The sequence below is a fragment of the Felis catus genome, chromosome E2 (genome assembly GCF_018350175.1).
Source record: "Felis catus isolate Fca126 chromosome E2, F.catus_Fca126_mat1.0, whole genome shotgun sequence".
NCBI classification, from domain to species: Eukaryota; Metazoa; Chordata; class Mammalia; order Carnivora; family Felidae; genus Felis; species Felis catus.
In genome coordinates this window covers 43,346,201-43,369,495 of record NC_058382.1, presented here as the reverse complement: position 1 = coordinate 43,369,495, position 23,295 = coordinate 43,346,201, and the positions used below count along the sequence as shown (strand labels likewise).

At 54.2% G+C, this 23,295-nt stretch overlaps 1 protein-coding gene across 4 annotated transcripts; it reads left to right on the top strand.

Moving 5' to 3' along the window:
- The first annotated feature begins 1,026 nt into the window (after window positions 1-1,026).
- On the top strand, window positions 1,027-23,151 carry SLC12A4 (solute carrier family 12 member 4). Of its 4 annotated transcripts, none has more exons than XM_003998143.4 (24): window positions 1,027-1,206; window positions 5,875-5,969; window positions 7,408-7,539; window positions 11,260-11,406; window positions 11,493-11,547; window positions 13,327-13,457; window positions 15,005-15,246; window positions 15,395-15,609; window positions 16,129-16,293; window positions 16,370-16,468; window positions 16,746-16,803; window positions 17,166-17,340; window positions 17,777-17,895; window positions 19,541-19,639; window positions 19,832-19,951; window positions 20,159-20,263; window positions 20,513-20,681; window positions 20,964-21,159; window positions 21,278-21,447; window positions 21,538-21,669; window positions 21,747-21,854; window positions 21,987-22,174; window positions 22,289-22,422; window positions 22,595-23,151. In XM_003998143.4, exons 1-24 carry the CDS (start codon window positions 1,092-1,094, stop codon window positions 22,684-22,686), a joined length of 3,261 nt encoding a protein of 1,086 aa, XP_003998192.1. In that variant the 5' UTR covers window positions 1,027-1,091; the 3' UTR covers window positions 22,687-23,151. The 4 variants fall into 4 exon arrangements, with proteins under 4 accessions (XP_003998192.1, XP_044902579.1, XP_019675487.1 ...); XM_045046644.1 differs by lacking the exon at window positions 1,027-1,206 and adding an exon at window positions 2,599-2,635; XM_019819928.2 differs by lacking the exon at window positions 1,027-1,206 and adding an exon at window positions 5,384-5,495.
- Window positions 23,152-23,295: the final 144 nt, after the last annotated feature.

The following is a 23,295-nucleotide window of genomic DNA, read 5'->3' as shown; positions in this document are numbered from 1 at the left end:
AGAACTAAGGCTGAGAGGAGAAGGTAGTCAGAGTCTGAGTTCTGTTGGGAGATACCTCTGATTCTTCCACTATGTTCTAAAGCTCTCTGAGCCATAAAAGAGAGGGAAAAAAGCAGATAAACAAGTCAGATGGGCTTGGGAGTTTTCTGATAGAGAAAGAAATAACTGAAAGGATAGCCTAGAGAGATAAAGGATGTTAAAGTAAAGCCAACGAGGATAAGTTATCTGAAGCAGGGGAGTGAAAAGTGAAAGAAAAGTTAAGAGTGAATAAGTAAACGACTTGGTAAAGGAATCCCCAGGAGGTGAGACAGTAAAAGAAAATTAAGATGAAAGAACTTGGCTAAAGAACATAGTGTAGTGTTCCAAAGGGGCAAACGGGCCACCGAGGAGGCGGGTGGGTGTCCTTCCCACCAAGGAGGCAGCAGCTTCTGGGGAAGGGGCATGAAATTCCCAGCCACCTTCAGGGAAAGAGTGCAGTGAGGGGCGCGGGGAAGGGACGGCATCTTCAAGGGGGTTCGGTTTACAGGGACATGGAGGACAGGTGGGAGACAGAGATCATGGGAATGGGATGGGAATACCGTGGAATGGCAGGAGGCCCTGGGCAGGACTGGGATGGTCTGTGTGGTCCTGCGCGCCGATCCTGCCTCCTCTTTCCCGTCCCTAAGTAACAGAAATGTCGCTGGATGCTTGCTAGGGCAAGCATCTTGCAGAGAGTGCAGAGCCAGTGCACCCAGCGCCCTATCTCACGGAGCACATTTCCCCATTTTACAAGTATTGCATCTGAAGCTCAGAGAGGGCGGCCCCTAACCCGGGGTCACACAGGAACCGGGCTCTACCCAGGGCGTGGAGCCGCCAGCAGCCCTGCCCCCGGGGGGGGGGGGGGCGGGGGGGGTTGCTTCGCGACCCCTAGACCCCCCCTCGGGGAGGAGCCGGCCAGAGCCCCTCCTGCTCCCCGCCCCCGAGGGGCGGCCCGGGGGGCGGGCGGAGGAAGTGAGCGCAGCGGGGAGGAATGCGAGCGGGCGGGGCGCGGCGGCCGGGAGCGGCGGGGACTGCCCGGCACGCAGCCGGGGCGGCGGGGCCGAGCGCGCGCGATGCCTCACTTCACCGTGGTGCCGGTGGACGGGCCGAGGCGCGGCGACTATGACAACCTCGAGGGTCTCAGTTGGGTGGACTACGGGGAGCGCGCGGAGCGGGAGGACTCGGACGGTGAGGGCGCGCGGGGTGGGGGCCTTGGCGGGGGCAGGGGAGCGGGCCACGCGTGGCCAGCGCTCGCACATACATCCGAACCGTGAGAGCACACGTCGATGCGGGCCCAACTTTTGTTAGCCTGCGCCGCCGCCACCTCCCTCGCTTCGCGGGCGCAGACACTCTTTCCCTGGGCCCCCGGCGCCCGCGGCTGGGCTGCCCTCCCCACCCCAGCTCCTCCCATGCGGGCCGCGGGCGGGGGCTGCAGACGTGGCCGACGAAGGAGGCCAGGCCAGTGGGGCCGCCCGGATAGTGAATACCGCCGGGCACCCCCATCTCTGGCCCTTCCCGGCTGGGAGCACAGCTACGTCTCGGACCCCTGTTCCTCCACCTTCCGTGAACCTCCCCCAGCCTCCTCTCGCCTCGCCTGTCCATTTGCGCTTCAGTGACTCTTTCCCAGAGACTAACCTACCCTCTCTCCTCCCCCAGCCGTATGGCGCCAGGCTTTGCCTGCCTGAGGGGGTCTATGGCTAACTGCCTGTGAGCGCACTCGAGTTGATCCCACCTTGGGGCTGTAGGTACAGTGGGCATCTGTAGAGCACTCCACAGAACCAGGCTTGTCTAGGCGCTTCACGTGAATTAACTCGTTTAATCCTCCCAATTTCTCTCCTGGGATGTGTCCTGTTACTCACACTTAGGAAGGAGTGAACTGAAGAGTGGAGCAGTTATATAATTTGCCTCAAGGGATTCAAACCCAGGCTTAAGAAACTCCAGCACCCTCTTAACCTAGGTGTTAGAACTGAGCTTAAAGGTATATCCACCACCCCCCACCTTCTCCCAGGTTCCTGCCTCCCTCCAGACCCCTTTCTCCACCTCCCACCACGAGAGGCCAGGGGTGGGGGTGAGGGAGCTGTCATTGCCGAGACTCACTCTTGGAAAACGTGTCTGTACATATAGCAGCAGCATATGTATGTGCTTGTGCAAGTGTGTAGCTGTGGCTCTCACACCTGACTGCTATGTGTGGAGATGGCTCCGGACAGTGGTGTGGGCTGCTGGACATGTAGGTTTTACAGGCTTGATGGTGTGTGCATGCACACACCCCACCTCCACCCCCTGCCCCGAGCCTTGTTCCAGTGGTCAGCAAGAGCCAGCATCCCCTGCTTCCCTGTTAGCTCTGGAAGGCTCTTCTCCCCCAGAGGCTGGGCCAGCCTGCATCCCTAGGATCAGCCTAGGATCAGCCTTGCAGCAGCGGGCCAGCAGAATGAGCCTAGCCTCTGGCCCCGCCTTGGCCTCTCAGGGTGTCTGGAGGGACCTGGAGCCACATTGGCTGCATCCTGCTAGGTCCCTCCAAGCCGGACGAGCTCCTCCCACTATCCCCCTCCTTCTTCTCTTGCTCCTTTGCAGCCAGAACTTGGCTGTGTCTGCAGTATGGGGGACACAATGCGCCCTGGTGAGTGCTTACGATCCTTCTTGGTGGGTACTGCAAAGGGTCAAAGGGCACAAAACAGCCTCAGATCCATCTCGTGGGGCCACACCAACCTGGTACCTGAATCTCTCAAGGCCCCTACTTCTGCTCCAAGGGGTGCAGATGGGCCTCTCATCCAGCCCACTATGGCCTGTGGGCAGGGGTGGGGAGCTTCCAGAGGGGTACCTCTGGCAGATGCCTGTGAGCACGGGGATGAGGAATCTCACCTGGGCCCCCAGTTATAGCTGGTGTGTTCACAGCTGCTGGTAAGGACACACATATATGTGTACCTCACAGGTAGTCCCCAAGGCCCACACCATGCTCTGATTCACTGGGGGTCTCAGGTTGGTATTTGAGCAGCTTTGGCCTGGCAGGCATGCCCAGACCTGCCCTGGAATTTTTGGAATAGCTGAAGGCCGTACAGACATCCAGGCACTGCTTAGGTCCCTGCACATTCCCACAGTTCTGTTGGAGCTGTCATTAAACAAGTCTTTGGGAAAATCCAAGGAATGACTGGCGCCAGATTGTCCCTTTTCTGATGCATCTGGGTAGTTGGAAGAGTGGCTGTTACTTATCTCTACTTCATAGAAGAGGAAACCAAAGCAGCACAGAGAGGGTAAGCAGATTGCCCTGGGGTCACACAGAAGGAGGTTCTGGAATCGAAGCCAGGCAAATTGCAATCCCCAGTCACTCTTCTCTAGTTAAAGGCTTATAGCGCACCCTGGGATGAACTGGGACCCAGAGTAGGAGTAGGAAACCTGAAGGTTAGCTCTCACCTGGTTCTAGTGGATTCTGGGACCCAGATTTGGGCCCTCTCACTGGGTGACCTTGTCTCTGACTCTCTCTGAACCTTATTTCGTTGTTACTAAAAGGGGGCAAATGGTATCTACTGAAGTGTTGCTGTGAGGACTAAACACAACTCTTAGATGGGCTCTCAGCCACTCTGGAGTCATGGCTGAAAGGACAAGGGATTGGCTAGATTTTGGAGGAGTATTCACAGGCACTTTGGGAGGACTGCTACATGCTGAACTCTGCAGTTTTTGGATACTAGTGCGGTTTTCCTCAGACAGACAGGCAACAGTGGTGGGATAGACTGAAGTGCATGAGTTTAGCATAATTTATCATTTATTTCCAACCTACTTCCACAAAAGGGTCAGAAGAGATAAATGCAACAAAAGTGACTCCCCAAAGGACTGTCACTGTCAGATCATAACCATGAAGAGGAAGAGGGCAAGGATGAGATGAGACAGATGGTGACTGCATCTAAAGAGTAAATTTAGCTTAGAGATTCCTGGCAGTCAGTGCACGAAGGGAAATAAGATGGGCTCTATAGTTGCCATTTTCTGACAAAATGAAGCATCTGATTCATTTAGGGCAGACACTTTTTTTTGTTTTGGTTTGGTTTTTTGGTCACAAAACCCAAGAGTACGTTTCAGAGGGCTTCTCACTGAAGGACTGATAATATAACGAGCACTGTTACTAGGTTTTCTGATTTTTCTTGTGGCTCTTTATCCTGATCTTGAACAAATATCAAGGGCACGGCATATGTCAGAGGGCATCTGAGGAGCTAAATGACCCCCTGAGGCTTTAACATGACTCAGTGGGCTGGCTTGACCTCCCGCTGCCTTTGTCACTGTGTTGTTGACGTTGACCTACACACAATCGCGTAGCTCATGAGACTGAGCAGCTTGGCTCACTTAGCTACTCCAGGTTACTGAATGAGGCAACGTACTGTTTTCACATGCTGTGGGAAGGAAGAGCTGACTTTGCCCTGAAAATTGTCATCGACACGCTTTACTTCTCAGTCTCTGGGTCATAAAGAATCCATAGTACAGCACCTACTGAGTTTTGTTGCCTCAGAGAAGGCAAGTTAAACCTTATACCAATGGCGAGAGGATATATCAGATGGATGATGCATCATTCAGCATTCTTAGCTCCAAACAAGAGAAGTGACTTTTGGGCATTTAACCAGAGAAGGCTGACAGATATCTCTCACAGAACAAGGCATGGCCAGTGCGTGGCTGGAACATTCCACTAGTCTGAGTCAGTGATGACAATTCTGTTGCCACCTCCATCAATGGACACCAGGCTAACACTGCTGCCACAGTTATTGCCATCCAACACCAACATGGCTCTTTTGAACTAAGATGAGAGATTTCCATTTGCTATGAGGCCTCTAGGCACTACAGCAGTTGCCATACCGTCTTGAGGAGGGGGTGGGGGGGAAGCATTTAACGATTAGAAAAGGAGCCCTTCATGTCTTCTGTCTGCTCAGTGGAAAACTGGGAATGTCACCCACCGAAACTAACAAGGATAAAGTTTGGAAAACAGGGCAATCAGAAAAAACAGACAAGCTTTGAGACATGAGTCAGGTTTATTAAAAAAAAAAAAAAAAAAAAAAAAAGCTCATCTGGCTCCTTTCTGGGAGGTTTCCTTGGCAGGAGACACTCTGACCAGCCCCAGGGTGGGTGCATGGAAGCTGGTAATGGCCGTGCACCTAGTCTGGGGCAAGTCCCTGAGATCTGGGGACAGGGAGACCAACAGGGCTCCCGCTAGTAGCCCTTGCTCAGTGCAAGAGCCACCTAATCCGGCTTTGGTAGAGCTTTCTTAGGAGACCCTTGATGGCTTCTTGCAACTACTTCCGCCCGCTGGACAGCCCTTGCCCCTCCTCCCAGCATGCCCCGGGTTGCCCTCCAGGACGCCTCCGCGTGGTGCATGGTGGGATAGCTAGCAGGGGGTCCGCTGGCCATGGCAGCTGAAGGCGCCCCGTGTAGCTTCATTTATCTGGAAGGCAGCACCCCGTCAGGCCCTGAGGACGCCGAGCCCTTGGCGCCTAGCACGCTGGGTATTCCAGATAGGCCTGGGAAAGAGGAGTTGGGGCACAGGGGTGGGGGTGGTCTGAGGGCTGGCTAGAGTCTGGCCACGCCCCCCAAGCTGGCTCCTCCCCTCAGCGTTAACACGTGGTTGTGCCAGTATGCCTCGGGCCTTCCCACCCATGCCCTAGGGCAAATGATGCGCACTCTTTTGATCCTTTACCGCCCTGGCCATTCCGGCCCTTCACGGAGGCTGGCAGGGTATGCTGGTGAGCCTGAAGCCCAGCCTGGTAACACTGGCCCCTGAAGTGCTCCACAGAGATGATGTTTTGTGGGCTGGCTTGTTGGGCTGGTGTGCTAGGGGCTCAGGAGGCATTCCCTAACTGGGATTCTACCCCTCTCTCTTAACAGGACATGGCAACCACAGAGAGAGCAGCCCTTTCCTTTGTCCCTTGGAGGCTTCCAGAGGAAGTGACTACTACGACAGGAACCTGGCACTGTTTGAGGTAGCTGAAGAGCCATTCTGGGCCACAGGTGTGGCAGGCAGGTGGGAGTGGGGGCAGGAGCTTTTCACAACTCAGACCTTAGCTAAGCAGGCAGTCTGGACAGTTATGTCACCTAATGTCTCGGCTCCTCCTTCAGTCTCCCTTTGTCTGTTTCCCTTGGCCCTTTGAACTGATACTGCTCTCCCAGAGGCCACTCACAATCCCACACCATCGCCGCCTCCACGGGTGATTTCCACGTAGCCCCTCAGCAAGGTAACCATCTGTCAGGATTTCTCCCCTCAGGATTTCTTTTTTTCCCCTTTACTCACAGTATTTCTCTTTCTTCCCTCTCCTGTGAACTCTTCCTTGTCCTCTCTGGTTGGCTTTGCTGACTCTGTCCTCGTGTTTACAGAGGCCTGGTCCTTCTTACTGGATCTACTTTCTCTCTCCACACCTGCAGCCTCATTGGACACCTGTCTGGAAACATTCCCAGTTTTATGCCTCTGAACTTGAGTTTTATCCTTTTCAGACTCAAATTCAGAAGTTGGATGGAGATTTTTAAGACATGGTTTAGGCCTCTAAACTCTGACACGCATTCAGCTAACTGTCCCATGAGAATCTCCTGGGCTTCTCAATCTCCACATGCCCCAAAAGACCTCCATCTTCACTTCTCACTCCAAACCGGTTTCTCCTTGTGTGTAGGGTCAGAAGGGAGCTGACAGGGAAAAACTAAATGTGGGCAAGAGGTAGGTAGCGCTAAAGTGCTGGGGAGGGTGCAGGAACAGGGAAAGCCTAGACTCAGGTGGCGGTTGGGGAGCCTGAGCCCTGGAAGGCCTCCTGGCCTAGAAAGCAGCAAATTTCTGCAGCAAAGGCTTTGACCTGGTTCCACCCCAAGATGGGCCAGGATCCTACCTTGGGGATTGAGGTGTGTTACAAGGCCTGGGGCCTGGGGGTTAGACCATCTGTTCAGCTCAGGGTTTGGGCAAATAAGAGAGACTTCACTTGTTCCAGGCATCCCCCTTTTGGCTTCCTTGGTCACTGTGATGACTTTTTTATGGGAGAGTTGAGGGCAGACGTGAGTCCCAGAGGCCCACTTATAGCTGGAAGGGAGCCAGGCAGAACAGGCAGGATGAAGTGTGCCATTCGCCTGTCTGCCAGGCCTGCCCTGCCCTGCCCTCACCCCTGAGGCAGGTCTTTTTCATAAATGCGCTGGTAGTGATTGTAGCCAAGATGAGGCAGAGAGAAGCAGTCACTGGGCTGAGTCTTTGAGTGGCACGTGCTGGGGTGTGGCACCCACACCTGCCCAGTAGGCTGGCTTGGGCTTCCCCAGGCAAGAGTGGCATCAGGCCCGGGCCTGCCTGAGGGCTTACAAGGGGACAGAGGCCAGGCTGCTGGCCACCACAGGTAGCCTGGCACTGGCCAGGCCCATTGCCAGATTACCCTGTGGCTCTGTTTACAGGAAGAGCTGGACATCCGCCCAAAGGTATCATCTCTCCTGGGCAAGCTCGTCAGCTACACCAACCTCACACAGGGCGCCAAGGAACATGAGGAAGCTGAGAGTGGGGAGGGCACCCGCCGGAGAGCAGCCAAGGTAAGCTGGTCAGGGGCAGCAGAGGGGCCATTGCCAGGAAGACTGACTCAACACTCTGGAATTGGCAGTTGTGAGCAACCCAGAGGAAGTGGGTACCAGGTATGGTGAGCATGGATGATGGGCACTGAGTGCCTTGGGCTCAAGAAAGCTTTAAGGGGTGGGCTAAAGAGGAGACCCTGAAGGGGACAGAGGGCCGGGTAGGCCCTCAGCAATGATAGTGAGAGTGACAGCTGCTTTTTCTCTGACCTCTGTGTGTGACATCATGCTCAGCAGTGGACTTGGGTTCTTGCATTGTCATCTTTACGACAAAGCTATGAAACGTGCTACTTTCACCCTTAGTTTACAGATAAGGAAATTGAGTGTCAGGGGTGTTAAGTGACTCACCTAAGGTGACTCAGCCAGACAAGATAATTGTGTACACTAGAAGGCAGATTTGTGGATTCACCGTGAGCTATACTACCGTAGAAGGCCAGAGCTCTGGCTCCATCCGTCAGGATAGATAAGGGTGTTACCTTGGGAATCAGGAACCTGGTTGTCCATTGGGACTGTGTAACCGGGTGACCAAAACCTACCCATCACTGTGTTGCCTCCATTGGCAGACTTCTCCAACAGGCCCTGTGTTCCTCGAGTGCCAGGGTTAGGGGGGTGATTGGAACAAAACACTGCCTCTTGGGGCTTCCCTACCCCTCTCCTGGCCCCATCCCCCATTGCTATCCAGGCCTCTGGCCCTCCAGCCCTCCTCTCTCTTCAGAATGACTTTACATGTCTTTGCTCAGCTCCCCTATAGGCGGGGCTCAGTTTAACTGAAGACTGGAGGGTTTTGGTTTTTTTTTACATTTTCAATTTGGAGGCAAGGAGCCCTCCCTCTCCCTTACTGACTCCCTGAGGTTTGGGAAATAGCTGTGACTTAGAAGGAGGTTGGGTTTGGCTGGTACCAGCTGTAGCATTCTTGCTGGAGTTCAGCGCAGACCAAAGAAGTTCTTGGTTGGGATAAACTGGAGACCCAGCCTCAGACCTGGTCATGAAATGTGGACCTTGAAGGGGTGGCCCAAGGAGAGGGTAGATGAGGCCGTTGTGCACCCCTCACTTTACTCCTCCAGGAGGCAAACCAGCCCCCACTTCAGGGAGGGCAGCTGAGATCTTGAGGTCACACAGACTGGACCCCCACCCTATCCTGCTGGTTGTGATTTTGCTGGCATTTTCTGGACTGCACATGGCAGAGAACCCTGAGTATCCCTGGATATCCTTATTTAGCCCTGCAGGGGGTAGCCTCTGAGAGTGTTGCCTGCAGTGGATGGTAGAATCCTTTAAAAAAAAAATTTTATTTTTTTTATTTTTTATTTTGAAAGAGAGAGAGAAGGAGAGAGCTCATGAGCAAGGCAAGGGCAGAGGGAGAGAGAGGGACAGAATCCCAAAACGGGCTTGATCCCATAATGTGAACCGAAATCAAGGGTCAGATGCTTATCCAACAGAGTCACTCAGGTGTCCTCTTTTTAAAAGTTTATGTATGTATGTATGTATGTATGTATGTATGTATGTATGTATTGACAGAGAGAGAGAGAGGTAGAATCCTTGATAAGAGCCTCTCTTTGTTCCTTAGGGCCAAGTCCAGGGAGCTGGTGACAAGGAGTAAAAAGGTCCCTGAGAAAGGCTAGTGCACATCCCAACAGGACTGTCACAAGGAAGTCTGGGTTGGTAAAGGGTCATGGTCCCTTAGCTTTATGAAGAGGCTTTCAGGATGTTGGGGCTCAGTTTCAGCTTACCTGCCCAGCTTATTGGCCCTAGGGTTAGGATGTGGGAGGATAGCAAGACTGTCTCAGTTCTAGTGGCTTTTCCTATGGAGGAAGGAGAAGGCTGGTCCAGTCCCTAGTGAGTCAGCAGGTATCTAGGGAGTTGGAGCTACTGAGCTGTGGTCCTCACCCAGGATGGGTCCCAGCAGGGCAATCATGAAAGGAGGCATAAAGCAGGAAGGGTGGGCCCCCAACCAGACCCCAAGGCAGCCTCTCCATGGCAGCTGCTCTGGCTCTGGCCTGATGACCTTCGCAGGCTGCCAGAGGTTATTTGGGGATGCAGAAAGCATTTCCGGCCCTGCCCTTTCCCACACTGCCCTTTCCCCAGAGTGACTCAGCTTAGAATGGGGGTGGGGCTGGGAGCTGCCACTATCCAGTGTGTGGTCCAGGGCCTCTGTGAAGGGCTCAGAGCCCAGATAAGGTGTCACCAGTTCAAGGGACCATTTGTTTTTACTTGTGCCTTTCCAGGCTCTTCTGAGGTCCCTTTAGACTGCACAGAGATCCTGCCCCAGGCCTGGACCCTTCAGAAAAGTTCCTGTGGCCACATAGTTCTCTTTCCCACCCCACTCCAGCTTGCTGGGTCTGTGGTGGAAGCTCTTAGGGCCCTGCTACCCTAGGCTGCATTCGTGGGGGCTCAGTTTTTCAAAAGATGCTAGCCTTGCCTCTTGTGTCAGCTTCTGCCCTGGCCTCCTGGCTGGCCCCTACTCTGCCCTTAGAAAGTTGAGAAATCCTGCCTGGATTTGCCCACTGGACCTTCCTTACCTGATCTTCACCTTAAGTTTTTATTGTTTATGCAGGATTTTCCTAGCAGGTTATCCCAGGGGCCTTCCAAGACACCACTCACTGGGCTCAGGACCACCTTCTGGGTACCTTTGGGGCCTACTCATGATAGAAAAGTAAACAAACCAAGCATAACCCGCTATGGTCATGAGACATTCGAGTGAACTGTTACCATGACGTATAGTGACTACTGTGCTAGAAAAGTGTATCAGATGTGTTGAGGGGATGCAAGAGGAAGTACCAACTCAACCTAAGGCAACCCAGGAGAAGATCCCAGAAGGGGTAACAGTTAAAGCCCCCTGAAGGTGTAACTGAAGAGTTTGCCAGGCAATGAGGCAGGACTGACCCTTCCAGGCAGAGATGAGCACACGTTGTCATCAGGGCCTGAAGCTGTCAAAGAAGGTGATGGGGCATACCTGGTGGCCCAAACTGGGGAGTCTGGCCCACACTGTGGATTATAGGAGAGACAATGCAGAGGGTTTTCAACAGGGATGATGAGATTGGACTTGGTATTCAGTGACCCTCTACGGCCGCAGAGTGGGCTGGAGTGTAGAGAGGTCGACAGGCACCGGAAGGCACCATCCGGGTGCCACAGGTATAGTGCCCCAGGTTCAAGGGGCTGAGGCTGAAGTAAGGCAGGCTGATTTAGGGCAGCTTGGGAGGCAGACTGGGCAGGACTTAGTATCCACCTGGACTGGAGTTGACTGGAGTTGAGGGCTGGAGAGGGAGTCCCAGGGACAACTTCTTGGACTCTGACATGGGTGACATGACACCTGCTGGGTGAGATGGTGGGCATCAGGACAGACCTTTCTTTTCCAGAAGTTTAGCAGAAAAGAGGAAGGGAAGGGAGCAGTACCTTGAGGGGGAGGTGAGGCTCAAAAGCTCACAGGTGGGGTTTTGAAAAGAAGCAGGTTTTGTACCTTTCCAGTCCCAAACACCTTCATATATGGAAATCAACATAGATACCCCAGCTGTCACCCACCCGCCCTGTGCTCCCCAGGACTTACACTTGGGATTTCCCTCTCCAACCTATTCTCTGATAGAACACCCTGGGAATAAGGGGATTCTGAGTGATCAGAGGCTGACCTTCCATGGTGCACCTGAGACCCCCTGATGTTCTTTGTTCCCCCCCTCCCTTTTTGCTTCACAGGCACCCAGTATGGGCACCCTAATGGGGGTGTACCTGCCCTGCCTACAGAATATCTTCGGGGTTATCCTGTTCTTGCGGCTGACCTGGATGGTGGGCACGGCCGGTGTGTTGCAGGCTCTCCTCGTCGTGCTCATCTGCTGCTGCTGTGTGAGTATCCTCACCGGGGTGCGGGCCACAGCCCCTTCACAGAGCCTACCCGGCTGAGCTGCTCACCTAAGCCCTCCTTCCCACAGACTTTGCTGACGGCCATCTCCATGAGTGCCATCGCCACCAACGGTGTGGTTCCAGGTGGGTAAGCGCCACCCGAGCCTCATGGGAAGAAGGGGCCCAGGATCTGCCTTGACATGCCCAGGAACCCTCATTGCCAAGCCACGCCCTCCTTCCCCCCAAATAGTTCTCTGGTGAGGGCGTATTTGCTGACTCTGACGGTGCCAACACTTAGAAGCATCCTTGCTTGACAGAGTTTGAGATTGCTGTTATGTTTTATGTTTTGTTTGTTTAGTTTAAAAGTAATTTTTTTAAAGCGTACTGGGACTGACAAAGAAGATGATGGAACACATAGGGTGGCCCAAACCAAAAGTCTGGACACTATGGATTATAGGATAGACAATGTAGAAGGTTTTCATTTTCAGCAGGGATAATGAGATTGCACTTAGTTCTCAGAGACCCCATTTATTTACTTATTCAACCATTAAAAACAATTTTTTTTAATGTTTACTTTTGAGAGAAAGGGAGAGAGAATGATAGGGGGAGGGGCAGAGATTGTGAGACAGAGGATCTGAAGCGGGCTCTGTGCTGAGAGCAGAGAGCCCAATGTGTGGCTCGAACTCATGAGCCGTGAGGTCATAACCTGAGCTGAAGTCAGACGATTCACTGATTGAGCCACCCAGGAACCCCTATTTAACCATTTTTTCAAAAGTTTTAATTTATTTGTTATTTTGAGAGAGAGGGTGAGAGCATGAGCAGGGAAGGGGCAGAGAGAGAGGGAGAGAGAGAATCCATGGTGTCAGTGCAGAGCCCAACTTGGGGCTTGAATCCATGGACCTTGAGATATCAAGAGCCAGATGCTTAACCAACTGAGCCACCCAGGTGCCCCTATTCAACTATTTTTTACACTGATGTGGATTTCTGAATATGTATTTTATTTTTTGGATCATAATCTAGCACTATCGTTATTTATTTTGTTGCAAATGAATATTGAAGAATAATTTCTTCAAACTGTGTCACTTTGGCTGCTTCGCTATTCAGGTGGGCTTCTGTGTCTGGATTTTTTTTTTTTTAATAACAGCTTTATTAGTAGTCATGTAAAAGTAATAGGGGGAAAAAGGGAATATATGATTACCATAAAAAGGTTTGAAAACGAAGAAAAATATTTAAAAGAAAATTGAAAGAATCCATAATCCCACCATCCTGAGTTAGAAACAGTTTATTTGGTTATTTAAATAGGATTGATAGGATACCTATAGCTGTACCTAATATATATGGATTTTTCTCCTGCTCTTGGGATCTATTTCTCCACTGTTGTAAACACTGTCATTAGCAGCTTTGCACACAGATCTCTGTTCACAACCCTGTCAGTCCCTTAAAGAGAAGATCCTAGAGTTAGGATTACAGCATGGTGGCAGGCCCTGTGCTGGGCCCTGGGAACAAAAAAATGACAACGCAGCCCTTGCCTTTGTCTGGAGGGGTCAGACTAACAGACACAGCCCTAGGGAAGGGTAAGGCAGGCTGAGATGGGACATACTTAGCTAGAGGAGGCTGTAGGGACTGGCCCGAGTGCAGGGAGTTGGAGGACAGTGGGCCAGCACTGGAGCACTGCTGTGGATTAGAGCTGCCCTAGCAAAGCAGTCATTTTACTGGCCCATGCTGGGTGTTGGAATCAGATGGGCGAGGGGTTCAGCCCCAGCCTGGCCACTTACTAACCACACGGCCTTGGGCAAACCTCCCAACCCTCTGTTCATCTGTAAGTGGGAAAAACAGTCCCTGTCATACGCTGGGTGGTTGTGAGGGGTTGTCTTGGGGGAAACCCCCTTACAGAAGAACCAGCCTTGACTTTCTCTGTTGTAGCCGGGGGCTCCTATTTCATGATTTCCCGCTCGCTGGGGCCAGAATTTGGAGGCGCTGTGGGCCTGTGCTTCTACCTGGGAACAACATTTGCTGCAGCCATGTACATCCTAGGTGCCATTGAGATCTTGCTGGTGAGTTAGGCTAAGCTCTGGCCAATTCTGGTCTTCTCCATGTAGTCCCTTTCCTATTGGTTCAGGCTGCTCATGCTCCCCTCACCTCTGGCCAAGGTCTGGGGCTTCTAATATGAAAGGCCTTCTCGAGGGAGAAAGATCTGTGCTCACGCCAGTCTCCCCTTCAACCCTTACCAGTTTGGGCCAGGCAGGGAAGGGGCCTGGCTGCCTTCACCTTGGCCCTAAGTGTTCCACCCATCTGGGCATATTTCAGCCATAGCAGGTGGTCTATAAACTGTTGCATTTAACTGAGTGATCTTGGTGATCATGCAGAGCCTACTTCCTGGGCTTGTGTAGACTCTGGCCAGGTCTGTCTCCCCCAGGGCTCTATGCCAAGGATCTATGTTATCCTCATCCCTAAACCAGGGTGAACAGGACCTTGTCTGGAGGCCAGTGCCCCTTCCATGAGCCCCATGTGTGCTCTGACTCAGCTTCCCCCTCCCCACTGGACTTCCCCAGCTGGTGAAGAAGAGATGGAGGGGTAGTGGGGAGCGCAGGGTAACCAGTGCCCACCCCTGGAGATCCAGACAGTAGATGTTTAGAGGAACTGCCTGGCTACTCCCACCTCCAGGTTCTTTGTCTGTAGAATGGCTCTGCTCCTGGATCTCTTCTGGGGTAGGGGAGGGGGGTTGTTTTTTGTTTTTCTATTTCCCACATTCCTACATTTATTATTTGGATTTTTTCTCTAAGGAAAATGTGTCCTCTCTCCCATTTACTTATTTAACTGTGCATTTATATCAGTGTGGACTCCTGGATATTTATTTTATTCTTTGGCTCACAACCCAATACTATCATTTATTATTGTTGGCTGTTTATTTGTTGGTTGTTTAGCTATTCAGGTTGTCTCCTGTGTCTGAATTCATTTTATTTTATTTTATTTTATTTATTTTTTTTTTTTAATTTTTTTTCAACGTTTATTTTATTTTTGAGACAGAGAGAGACAGAGCATGAACAGGGGAGGGGCAGAGAGAGAGGGAGACACAGAATCGGAAACAGGCTCCAGGCTCTGAGCGGTCAGCACAGAGCCCGACGCGGGGCTCGAACCCACGGGCCGCGAGATCATGACCTGAGCCAGTCAGACGCTCAACCGACCAAGCCACCCAGGCGCCCCTGAATTCTTTTTTTTTTAAATAATAGCTTTATTAAGATATAATTCACATACCATATGATTCACTACCTATTTAAAGTATACAAGTTAATGGTTTTTAGTATATTCACAGTTGTGCAACCATCACCACAATCGAATTTGGAACATTGTCATCCCCCCAAGAAGAAGAAACCCCATACTTGTTGGTAGTCACTCCCCATTCCCCCCAGCCCTAGGCAACCATTAATTTGCTTTCTGTCATTGATCACATTTATACATTGTGGACATTTCATATAAATGGACTCATATACTATGTTTTTTTTGTGTCTTTTTCTGAATATTAAAGGAAAAAGAAAACCAAAATGACAGGACTCACTTTCCAAATAGGAAGATCGAACTTTCTTTATCTGTCTTGTTTCAGACCTACATTGCCCCACCAGCTGCCATTTTTTACCCAGCGGGCGCTCATGATACATCAAGTGCCACCTTGAATAATATGCGGGTATATGGGACCATTTTTCTGACCTTCATGACCCTAGTGGTGTTTGTTGGTGTCAAGTATGTGAACAAATTTGCCTCACTCTTCCTGGCCTGTGTGATCATCTCCATCCTGTCCATCTATGCCGGGGGCATCAAGTCAATTTTTGACCCTCCTGTGTTTCCGTAAGTAACCTGGGAATACCTCCAGACATTGCACTGACATTGCTCCCAAGTAGTGGCCTTTGATGCCATGAGTCCTGAGACTGCAGGATGGGCCTCTAGCTGAGCAGGTGCTGATGCTTCTGCTCCCCCCCCCCCCCCCCCCCCACAGAGTGTGCATGCTGGGCAACAGGACCCTGTCCCGGGACCAGTTTGACGTCTGTGCCAAGACGGCCATGGTGAACAATGAGACAGTGGCCACCCAGCTATGGAAACTCTTCTGCCACAGCCCCAACCTTACCACTGATTCCTGTGACCCCTACTTCCTGGTCAACAATGTGACCGAGATCCCTGGCATCCCTGGTGCGGCTGCTGGTGTGCTCCAGGGTGCGTCCTCCCTCCCATCCTCCTGCTTCTGATCCACAGGCTGAGCAGGAGGCAGGCAGTAGAGCACAGAGCTGTCCTTGTGTGGCCAGCTCAGGAAGGGGGGCAGGTCTGGCTGCCTTCCCAGCCCAGCAGTGTCCTCTCAGCCTGGCTCCTGGCAGCTAGGTTTTGAGTGAAAAGAGCCTGTTTGGCCAGTATCCCAGGCATGCAGCAGCCCCCAGAAAGTTCTGGCAGCCCCTCTCCCCAGTCACCAGCCCCTGACGCTTCCTGGGATTATTCTCACAAGAGCCATAAAGGGCCTCTGTCTAGGAGGCAGGCAGTGGTGACGCTCTGGCCGATGGTGGTTCAGCCACCTTTGCCTGTCAGACCTCTAGCCAGAAGAGCTCCTTCCCTGTGGCTGATGCTACCCCACCCCATCCTGAACCCCCAGAGCCTCTCACATCTGCAGCCTCTGGCTGGGCTGCCCCAAACTGCCCCTGGGAAGTAAGTGGGGCTGCGGTAGTGATACTGCTGCCCCCACAGAAAACCTGTGGAGTGCCTACCTGGAGAAGGGCGAGGTCGTGGAGAAGCACGGACTGCCTTCCACAGATGCCCTTGGCCTGAAGGAGAGCCTGCCCCTGTACGTGGTGGCTGACATCGCCACATCCTTCACCGTGCTGGTCGGCATCTTCTTTCCCTCCGTAACAGGTGAGTACTTCTTGCCCACCCACCCAGCCCTGCCCTGTCTCCCGGGGGAGCCCCTGAGGATGTCTTGTTTTTGGAGGCATTATGGCTGGCTCAAACCGCTCCGGGGACCTCCGGGATGCCCAGAAGTCCATTCCTGTGGGGACCATTCTGGCCATTGTTACGACCTCCCTTGTGTGTATCCTTTCCCGGGCCTGGAGTGGGCGGGGAGGGGGGCGGGAGGCACTCGCCTACGTGTAAGTTACCAGCTGGCACTCACAGACATACCACGCACGTGTGGACACATACACACCTTATTCTTCACGTGCATGCGCTTGAGGGGTGTGTGCACAACACGAAATCCTCAGCTGCGTCTACTGGCTAAGGCTAGGACAAGGGGCGTGTGGGTTCTGTGTGGGGAATGAGTGGGGACAACAGTGGCAGCAGAGGCCTAGCTTTCCTTGACACAGCTGCAGACTTCAGCAGCGTGGTTCTCTTTGGCGCCTGCATCGAGGGTGTGGTACTCCGGGACAAGTGAGTGACCTGGGCCCCTCCCTGTGGCAGGGGGCTCAGCTTTTGCCTGCCCTGACACCAGCTCCCCTCGTGCGCGTGGTCCCACACATGTCCTCAGGCTGCTGGTTGCCAATGGTGGTCTGTGCCACCAGGTGAGTCTGGCCCCACCAGGACTTTTTCTTCTGAGAGGATGGTGACATCAGGACCAGGGCTGGGCTGAGGGAGAGGATAGGGGCTGGTGGACTAGCCTTCTCTGCTGAGGGGCCAGAGCTCTGCCCACCATAGCCATCCTTCCTGACTGCTGACATCCCTCGCTCTGGGCAGCCCCACCCAGGGCTTGGGGGCTCCTTGCCTGGAGCATGGCCTGAGCCTGGCCCCTGCAGGTACGGTGATGGCGTCAGCAGGAACCTGGTGGTGGGCACATTGGCCTGGCCTTCGCCCTGGGTCATCGTCATCGGCTCCTTCTTCTCAACTTGTGGTGCCGGCCTACAAAGCCTCACTGGGGCACCACGCCTATTGCAGGCCATCGCCAAGGACAACATCATTCCCTTCCTCAGGGTGAGCCCATCTGCACTCCCCCATAGCCTGGGTACTGTGGGTCTCTCACACTGGCTGGGGTAGAAGGGTAGTGGATATGGATGCATTGCATCCTGCTGGGGCCTGTGGTGGGGCCTCTGGTGGCCCCAGGGCCACGTAACCTTCCATGGGAAGTTGCTGAGAGCTGCCCTGGCCCTGCCCTGATGTTGGCAGAGCTCCTTGTGGCCACAATCCTCAGGGCCTGTCTATGGCTCATCCATAACAGAGAGGCCCGGAGAGATGGGAGGGGAGAGAAACTTGTGGTACCTATTGGGACAGGCGTGGGTGTGACCTGAGCCCCAGAGGGGGAACTTGGGGATGATGGAGGCCAGGCTGTGGCTTATGGCCCAAGGTGTGGGAAGGGGGTGATGGGACCAGCTTCTTCCCTCACTGACCCTGCTCACTCTGGTGTATGCAGGTATTTGGCCATGGAAAGGCAAATGGTGAACCAACGTGGGCACTCCTCCTGACGGCACTCATTGCTGAGCTGGGCATCCTCATCGCTTCCCTTGACATGGTGGCCCCCATTCTATCCATGTGAGCTGGGGGGCAGGACAGGGGAATGGTCTTGGGAAGGGCTCCACGCACCCTCAGCACCCCTCAGCCAAGGGCCCTAGCACCTCCCTATGACTCTGTCTCGTGTTGAGGATGCAGCTGGGAGACGTGTCAGGCTGTATGGGGAGAAGTGTGCATGGCAGAACGCAGCCTACCTCTACATGCAGGAGTGAGCCTGGCACTTATGCAGGAGTTTTACAGAGACCAACAGGTCCCACACTCCTCCGTGGGAGACTCCCAGAGCGAACAGCCAGAGCCCTCCCCTCCCGGACACAGCAAGCACCTAGTGCCTAGTGCCTTGAGGAAGCCACCACTGCTCCACCCATCTGTTTTAGAAGTTGTTTGCTTTTACTTTGTTATTTTTAATTTTTTTTTAATGTTTATATTTGAGACAGAGACAGAACGTGAGCAGGGGAGGGGCAGAGATAGAGAGGGAGACAGAATCTGAAACAGGCTCCAGGCTCTGAGCGGTCAGCACAGAGCCCGATGCGGGCCTTGAATCCACGAACTGTGAGATCATGACCTGAGCTGAAGTCAGACGCTCAACCGACTGAGCCACCCAGGTTCCCCAGAAGTTGTTTGCTTTTAAAAGTTCTGTAGTCGGCTGGGCATTTGAGATCCCCAGTGCCCTGCGGGAGGTGATCAGCAGGTGGCAATTTCTGGGGATCCCTGAGGCAGAGCTCATGTGGTTACTGTGTTCACCTCTGCCAGTGGCTACTCCATTTCTCCTCACACATCTCATTCTATTGCCCGTGTTCCCTCTTGCTTGCTCGGTTATCACAGGACTACTACTCACTGCCCCAGTCAACCTATAGGCCTGAAAGGTCCTCCTTCCCCCTGGAGGTAGCCCCCCCAGCCTCAGCCAGGCCTGCCAAAGTCAGTCTTCTCTTATTCCCCACTGCAGCCCAGCTCCACCAGTGCAGAAATGCACACCTGAAACTGTTCTTGCCACTGTCATAGGGTGGTGACCCCTCACTGCCCAAGCCAGAGCATGTATCTCAGCCTTTATCAGGTGGCTCTTCCTTGCAGCCCTAATGGGACTGACCATTTCCCCCTTCTGGGGGTTTCTGCCCCTGACCTGCCCTCTCTATTAAGACTTCCTGCCTTCTTGTCTGCCCTTTCTTTCCAGCCAGCTGAAGGGCTCACGCAGCAGGCCTTGCCCATGTCCCAGTCTCCTACACCCACCACGGTATCCCTCAAGCATCTCTAGTTCAGTGTATGCCAAATGACCCTTTTGTATTCCCTTGAGGTTCTCTTCTCCACATTCATGACAGCCCCGTCATCCAACTGGTCACCCAGGCCAGAGGTCTGAATATTGTCCAGCCATCTCCAGACACTGAGCAGTCCTCAGCACCATCCTTTCCGCTGTTCCCCCTGCCTGCAGCCCACCTTCCCACCTTGTCAACCTGTGGACACTTGCCCGTCCTCTAAGACCTGGCTCTGTGGATGCCCTTACAGAAGTCCCATCTGCCTCAGGCTGTGAGGCTGAGGAGACCTGGCTGAGCCCACATAGGGCAGGGCCTTGACACTCAGTTCCTAGTTCAGCTCCAGCCTGGGGAAGATCATGTATATCAGGCACCTGGATCCCAAGGAGGCCGCTCTGTACCAACTATTCCCTGTGCTGCAGGTTCTTTCTGATGTGTTACCTGTTTGTGAACCTGGCCTGTGCTGTGCAGACACTCCTAAGGACACCTAATTGGCGGCCACGGTTCAAGTACTATCACTGGTAAGTGCCTGCTGGACCTCTGAACCAAGTCCTCTGACACAAGAACTTTGAGGGAAGCTAGGAGCCCCATCCAGGAGGGCGTTTGAATTTCGGGGACAGTGTTTGCTCTTGGTGAGAGATTGGGGGGTTGGAGGCTTGGCTTGGGGCCCTACTGATCTTTCCTGATTCTGGCCCTTCCCCACTCTGGCCCAGGGCGCTATCCTTCCTGGGCATGAGCCTCTGCCTGGCCCTTATGTTTGTCTCCTCCTGGTACTATGCCCTGGTCGCCATGCTCATTGCGGGCATGATCTACAAGTACATTGAATACCAAGGGTGAGTGCGGGGCTGCCACCTGGCTGGGACAAGTGGGGTAGTCTGTATGCTGGGTTTGGGGGAGCTGAGCCATCTTTCACTAGCCACCATGGGTGTGGGGCTGGGGGTCTGTGACTCGGGGGGCTGGCTGCCTTCCATCTCACATACACATGGACAGAATCCCATGGGTGGGCCCGGGGCTCATCAGCTTGTGGTTGGCCCCTGCAGGGCCGAGAAGGAGTGGGGTGATGGGATCCGAGGGCTGTCCTTGAGTGCTGCCCGCTATGCACTGTTACGGCTAGAGGAGGGGCCTCCTCACACGAAGAACTGGCGGTGAGTTCACACCCAGACTGACAGGAGCCACTCAAGGTACTCAGGGGGTTGCTGTGAGGGTGAGAGGGTCAAGAGGTGCTGGTTCTCCCTCCCTAGTCCATGTTCCCTGTCCTGGGGTTGCCAGGATCAGTGGTGCCCTTGGATCCCTGCTACTCACACTGGTGGGGGCACGTGAGCTGAGAAGGGAAGAAGAGGGGCTTCCTGGAAACCTCTGGCCCAGGTCTCAGGCTCCCCATCTGGCCACTGCAGGCCTCAGCTGCTGGTGCTGCTGAAGCTAGACGAGGACCTTCACGTGAAGTACCCACGGCTCCTCACTTTCGCCTCCCAGCTTAAGGCTGGCAAGGGCCTGACCATCGTCGGTTCTGTCATCCAGGGCAGCTTCTTGGAGAGCTATGGCGAGGCCCAGGCTGCTGAGCAGGTGCCTGCTGTAGGGGGTGGGGAGCTGACTAGAGGTGTCTGGGCTGCAGCTGGCTCCTAGGAGAAGGGGACTAATCCTGACCAGCCAGGTGGACCGCACTGCTGCCACGTGAGAGCTGGAGCAAGGGGGTATGGCTGTCCCATCTTAAAAACACGGCCTCTGGGTGGGCAGCTTACCTCCTTCTCCTCCCCCACCCGCACCTCCAAGTCATTCTGTTGGGAGGGAACCCAGGAGAGGGAACGCTAATGGCCTCGCCTTCTGACCCTGGTATGTTTCCTACAGACAATCAAGAATATGATGGAGATTGAGAAGGTGAAGGGCTTCTGCCAGGTGGTGGTAGCCAGCAAGGTGCGAGAGGGGCTGGCCCACCTCATCCAGTCTTGTGGCCTGGGTGGCATGAGGCATAACTCTGTGGTGCTGGGCTGGCCCTATGGCTGGCGACAGAGCGAGGACCCACGTGCCTGGAAGACCTTTATTGGTTTGTGATGGGAAAGATAGGTCCTGGGCTCGGCTGTGTGGGAGAGGGGCTGGGGATCAGGTGAGGGCAGAGGCCAGAGGGCCATGGGCTGGCAGTCAGCAGTGGCCTTCTTCCCCAGACACCGTGCGCTGCACCACAGCAGCGCACTTGGCCCTGCTCGTGCCCAAGAACATCGCCTTCTACCCCAGCAACCATGAGCGCTACCTAGAGGGCCACATTGACGTGTGGTGGATTGTGCACGACGGTGGCATGCTTATGCTTTTGCCCTTTCTGCTGCGCCAGCACAAGGTGGGCCTGGTGGGTGGGCCCTGGTGGCAAGCGCTGGGCCCTTGGAAGGGTGGGATGTGACTAAACCACCCACCTGCTCCCGTGCCACAGGTCTGGAGGAAGTGCCGGATGCGCATCTTTACGGTGGCCCAGATGGATGACAACAGCATCCAGATGAAGAAGGATCTGGCCATCTTCCTGTACCACCTACGCCTTGAGGCAGAGGTGGAGGTAGTAGAGATGGTGAGTCACCTGCCCCTGTGGCCCTGTGGATACCCTGTCCCATGCAGCCCATTCTTCATGGCCCACTTTCTCCCTAGCATAACAGCGACATCTCTGCATATACCTATGAGCGGACACTAATGATGGAACAGCGGTCCCAGATGCTGCGGCAGATGAGGCTGACCAAGACAGAGCGGGAGCGAGAAGTCAGTGGCTTTCTTGTTTGGGGCAGGGGTGGGTGGCAGGTCAGGCCTTTGGAGACACCATTAGTTTGGGACATCAGAATGAGGCCCCCCTTTTCCCATGGAACTGAGGCCACCTCCTCTGATTTTCCTCAGGCCCAGCTGGTCAAGGACCGGCACTCAGCCCTGCGCCTGGAGAGCCTGTACTCGGACGAGGAAGATGACTCTGCAGCTGGGGCTGACAAGATCCAGATGACATGGACTCGGGACAAGTACATGGCAGCTGAGTCCTGGGACCCCAGCCACGGCCCTGACAATTTCCGGGAGCTGGTGCATATTAAACCGTGAGTGCAGCAAGAATGGACCCAACCACACTGGAGTGTGGGGGTGGGATGGGGCCGTACACAGTCTTTGGGGGGGCCAGAGGTGGGGCCCACGATCAGCTGCATTACCTGCAGGGACCAGTCCAATGTGCGGCGCATGCACACCGCTGTGAAGCTCAATGAAGTCATTGTCACTCGCTCCCACGATGCCCGCCTGGTCCTACTGAACATGCCTGGCCCACCCAAGAACAGCGAAGGTGATGAGAACTGTATCCTTTTGTGGAGAGGCAGGCAGTGGGGAGGTGGACACACAGGAGGTCAGGCCAGGAGCTCTTCTCTCTAGATGAGGGGGTGAGAGCTTACCCCAGCCCTGATTAGTAGGGCAGATTTCCCTGGGTGCCCTTGGTCCTGGTGCTGCCTCCTTGACCTGATGCTCTACAGACATGGAGTTCCTGGAGGTGCTGACCGAAGGCCTTGAGCGTGTGCTGTTGGTGCGTGGCGGTGGCCGTGAAGTGATCACCATCTACTCCTGAGCCTCATATACACTTGTGGCTTAGAGTGGAGGTGTCCAGGGTAACAGCCCCCTCCCAGCACCCACCCACCAGCCCTGCTTTGCCTGGCCCTGCCCCGGACCCAGCTTTGCTAGGTCTCCTTGGAGACTGGGACTGGGCCTGGCAATGGAGAAGGATCCAAGGTACTGACGGACCCTGAGAGGTTTGGGGACTTTCCCATCCAGCACCCCAGGAGAGGACTGGTGGGAGCTGATGTGGGATTTGAAGGCAGCCTGCCCAGGAATGCTATTTATTGCATATTTATTGTTTGGATGTCACCATCAGAGAGGAGGGGAAGGGTGGTGAGGGAGGGGGGTCTGGCCCAGCCCACCTGCAGAAAGATCTGGCTCAGGCTACTGTGGGCAGGGACCCCCACGGAGCAAAGCGCAATGGAACTGTCCAGCTGAGGCCTGACTTTTTTCAATAAAACATTGTGTACTTCTGGGCCTCCTACTGCCCCGTCTCTGTTTCCCCTGGCACCAAGGGAAGAAGGCGGAACTGAAACCAGGCCCAGAGCTGGCTCCCTGAGGCTATGTCCCTTTCCGGCAATGTCTGGCCACCCCCATTGGCTGGGCTGTTCCTCCCACTGGC

Excerpts from the sequence above, each read along its gene's own strand:
- SLC12A4 (XM_003998143.4), top strand. The coding sequence starts at position 1,092 with ATGCCTCACTTCACCGTGGTGCCGGTGGACGGGCCGAGGCGCGGCGAC. Across the intron at positions 15,610-16,128 it reads GGCTGCTGGTGTGCTCCAGG|AAAACCTGTGGAGTGCCTAC; the intron begins GTGCGTCCTCCC and ends CTGCCCCCACAG. Across the intron at positions 21,448-21,537 it reads TTCTGCTGCGCCAGCACAAG|GTCTGGAGGAAGTGCCGGAT; the intron begins GTGGGCCTGGTG and ends CCCGTGCCACAG.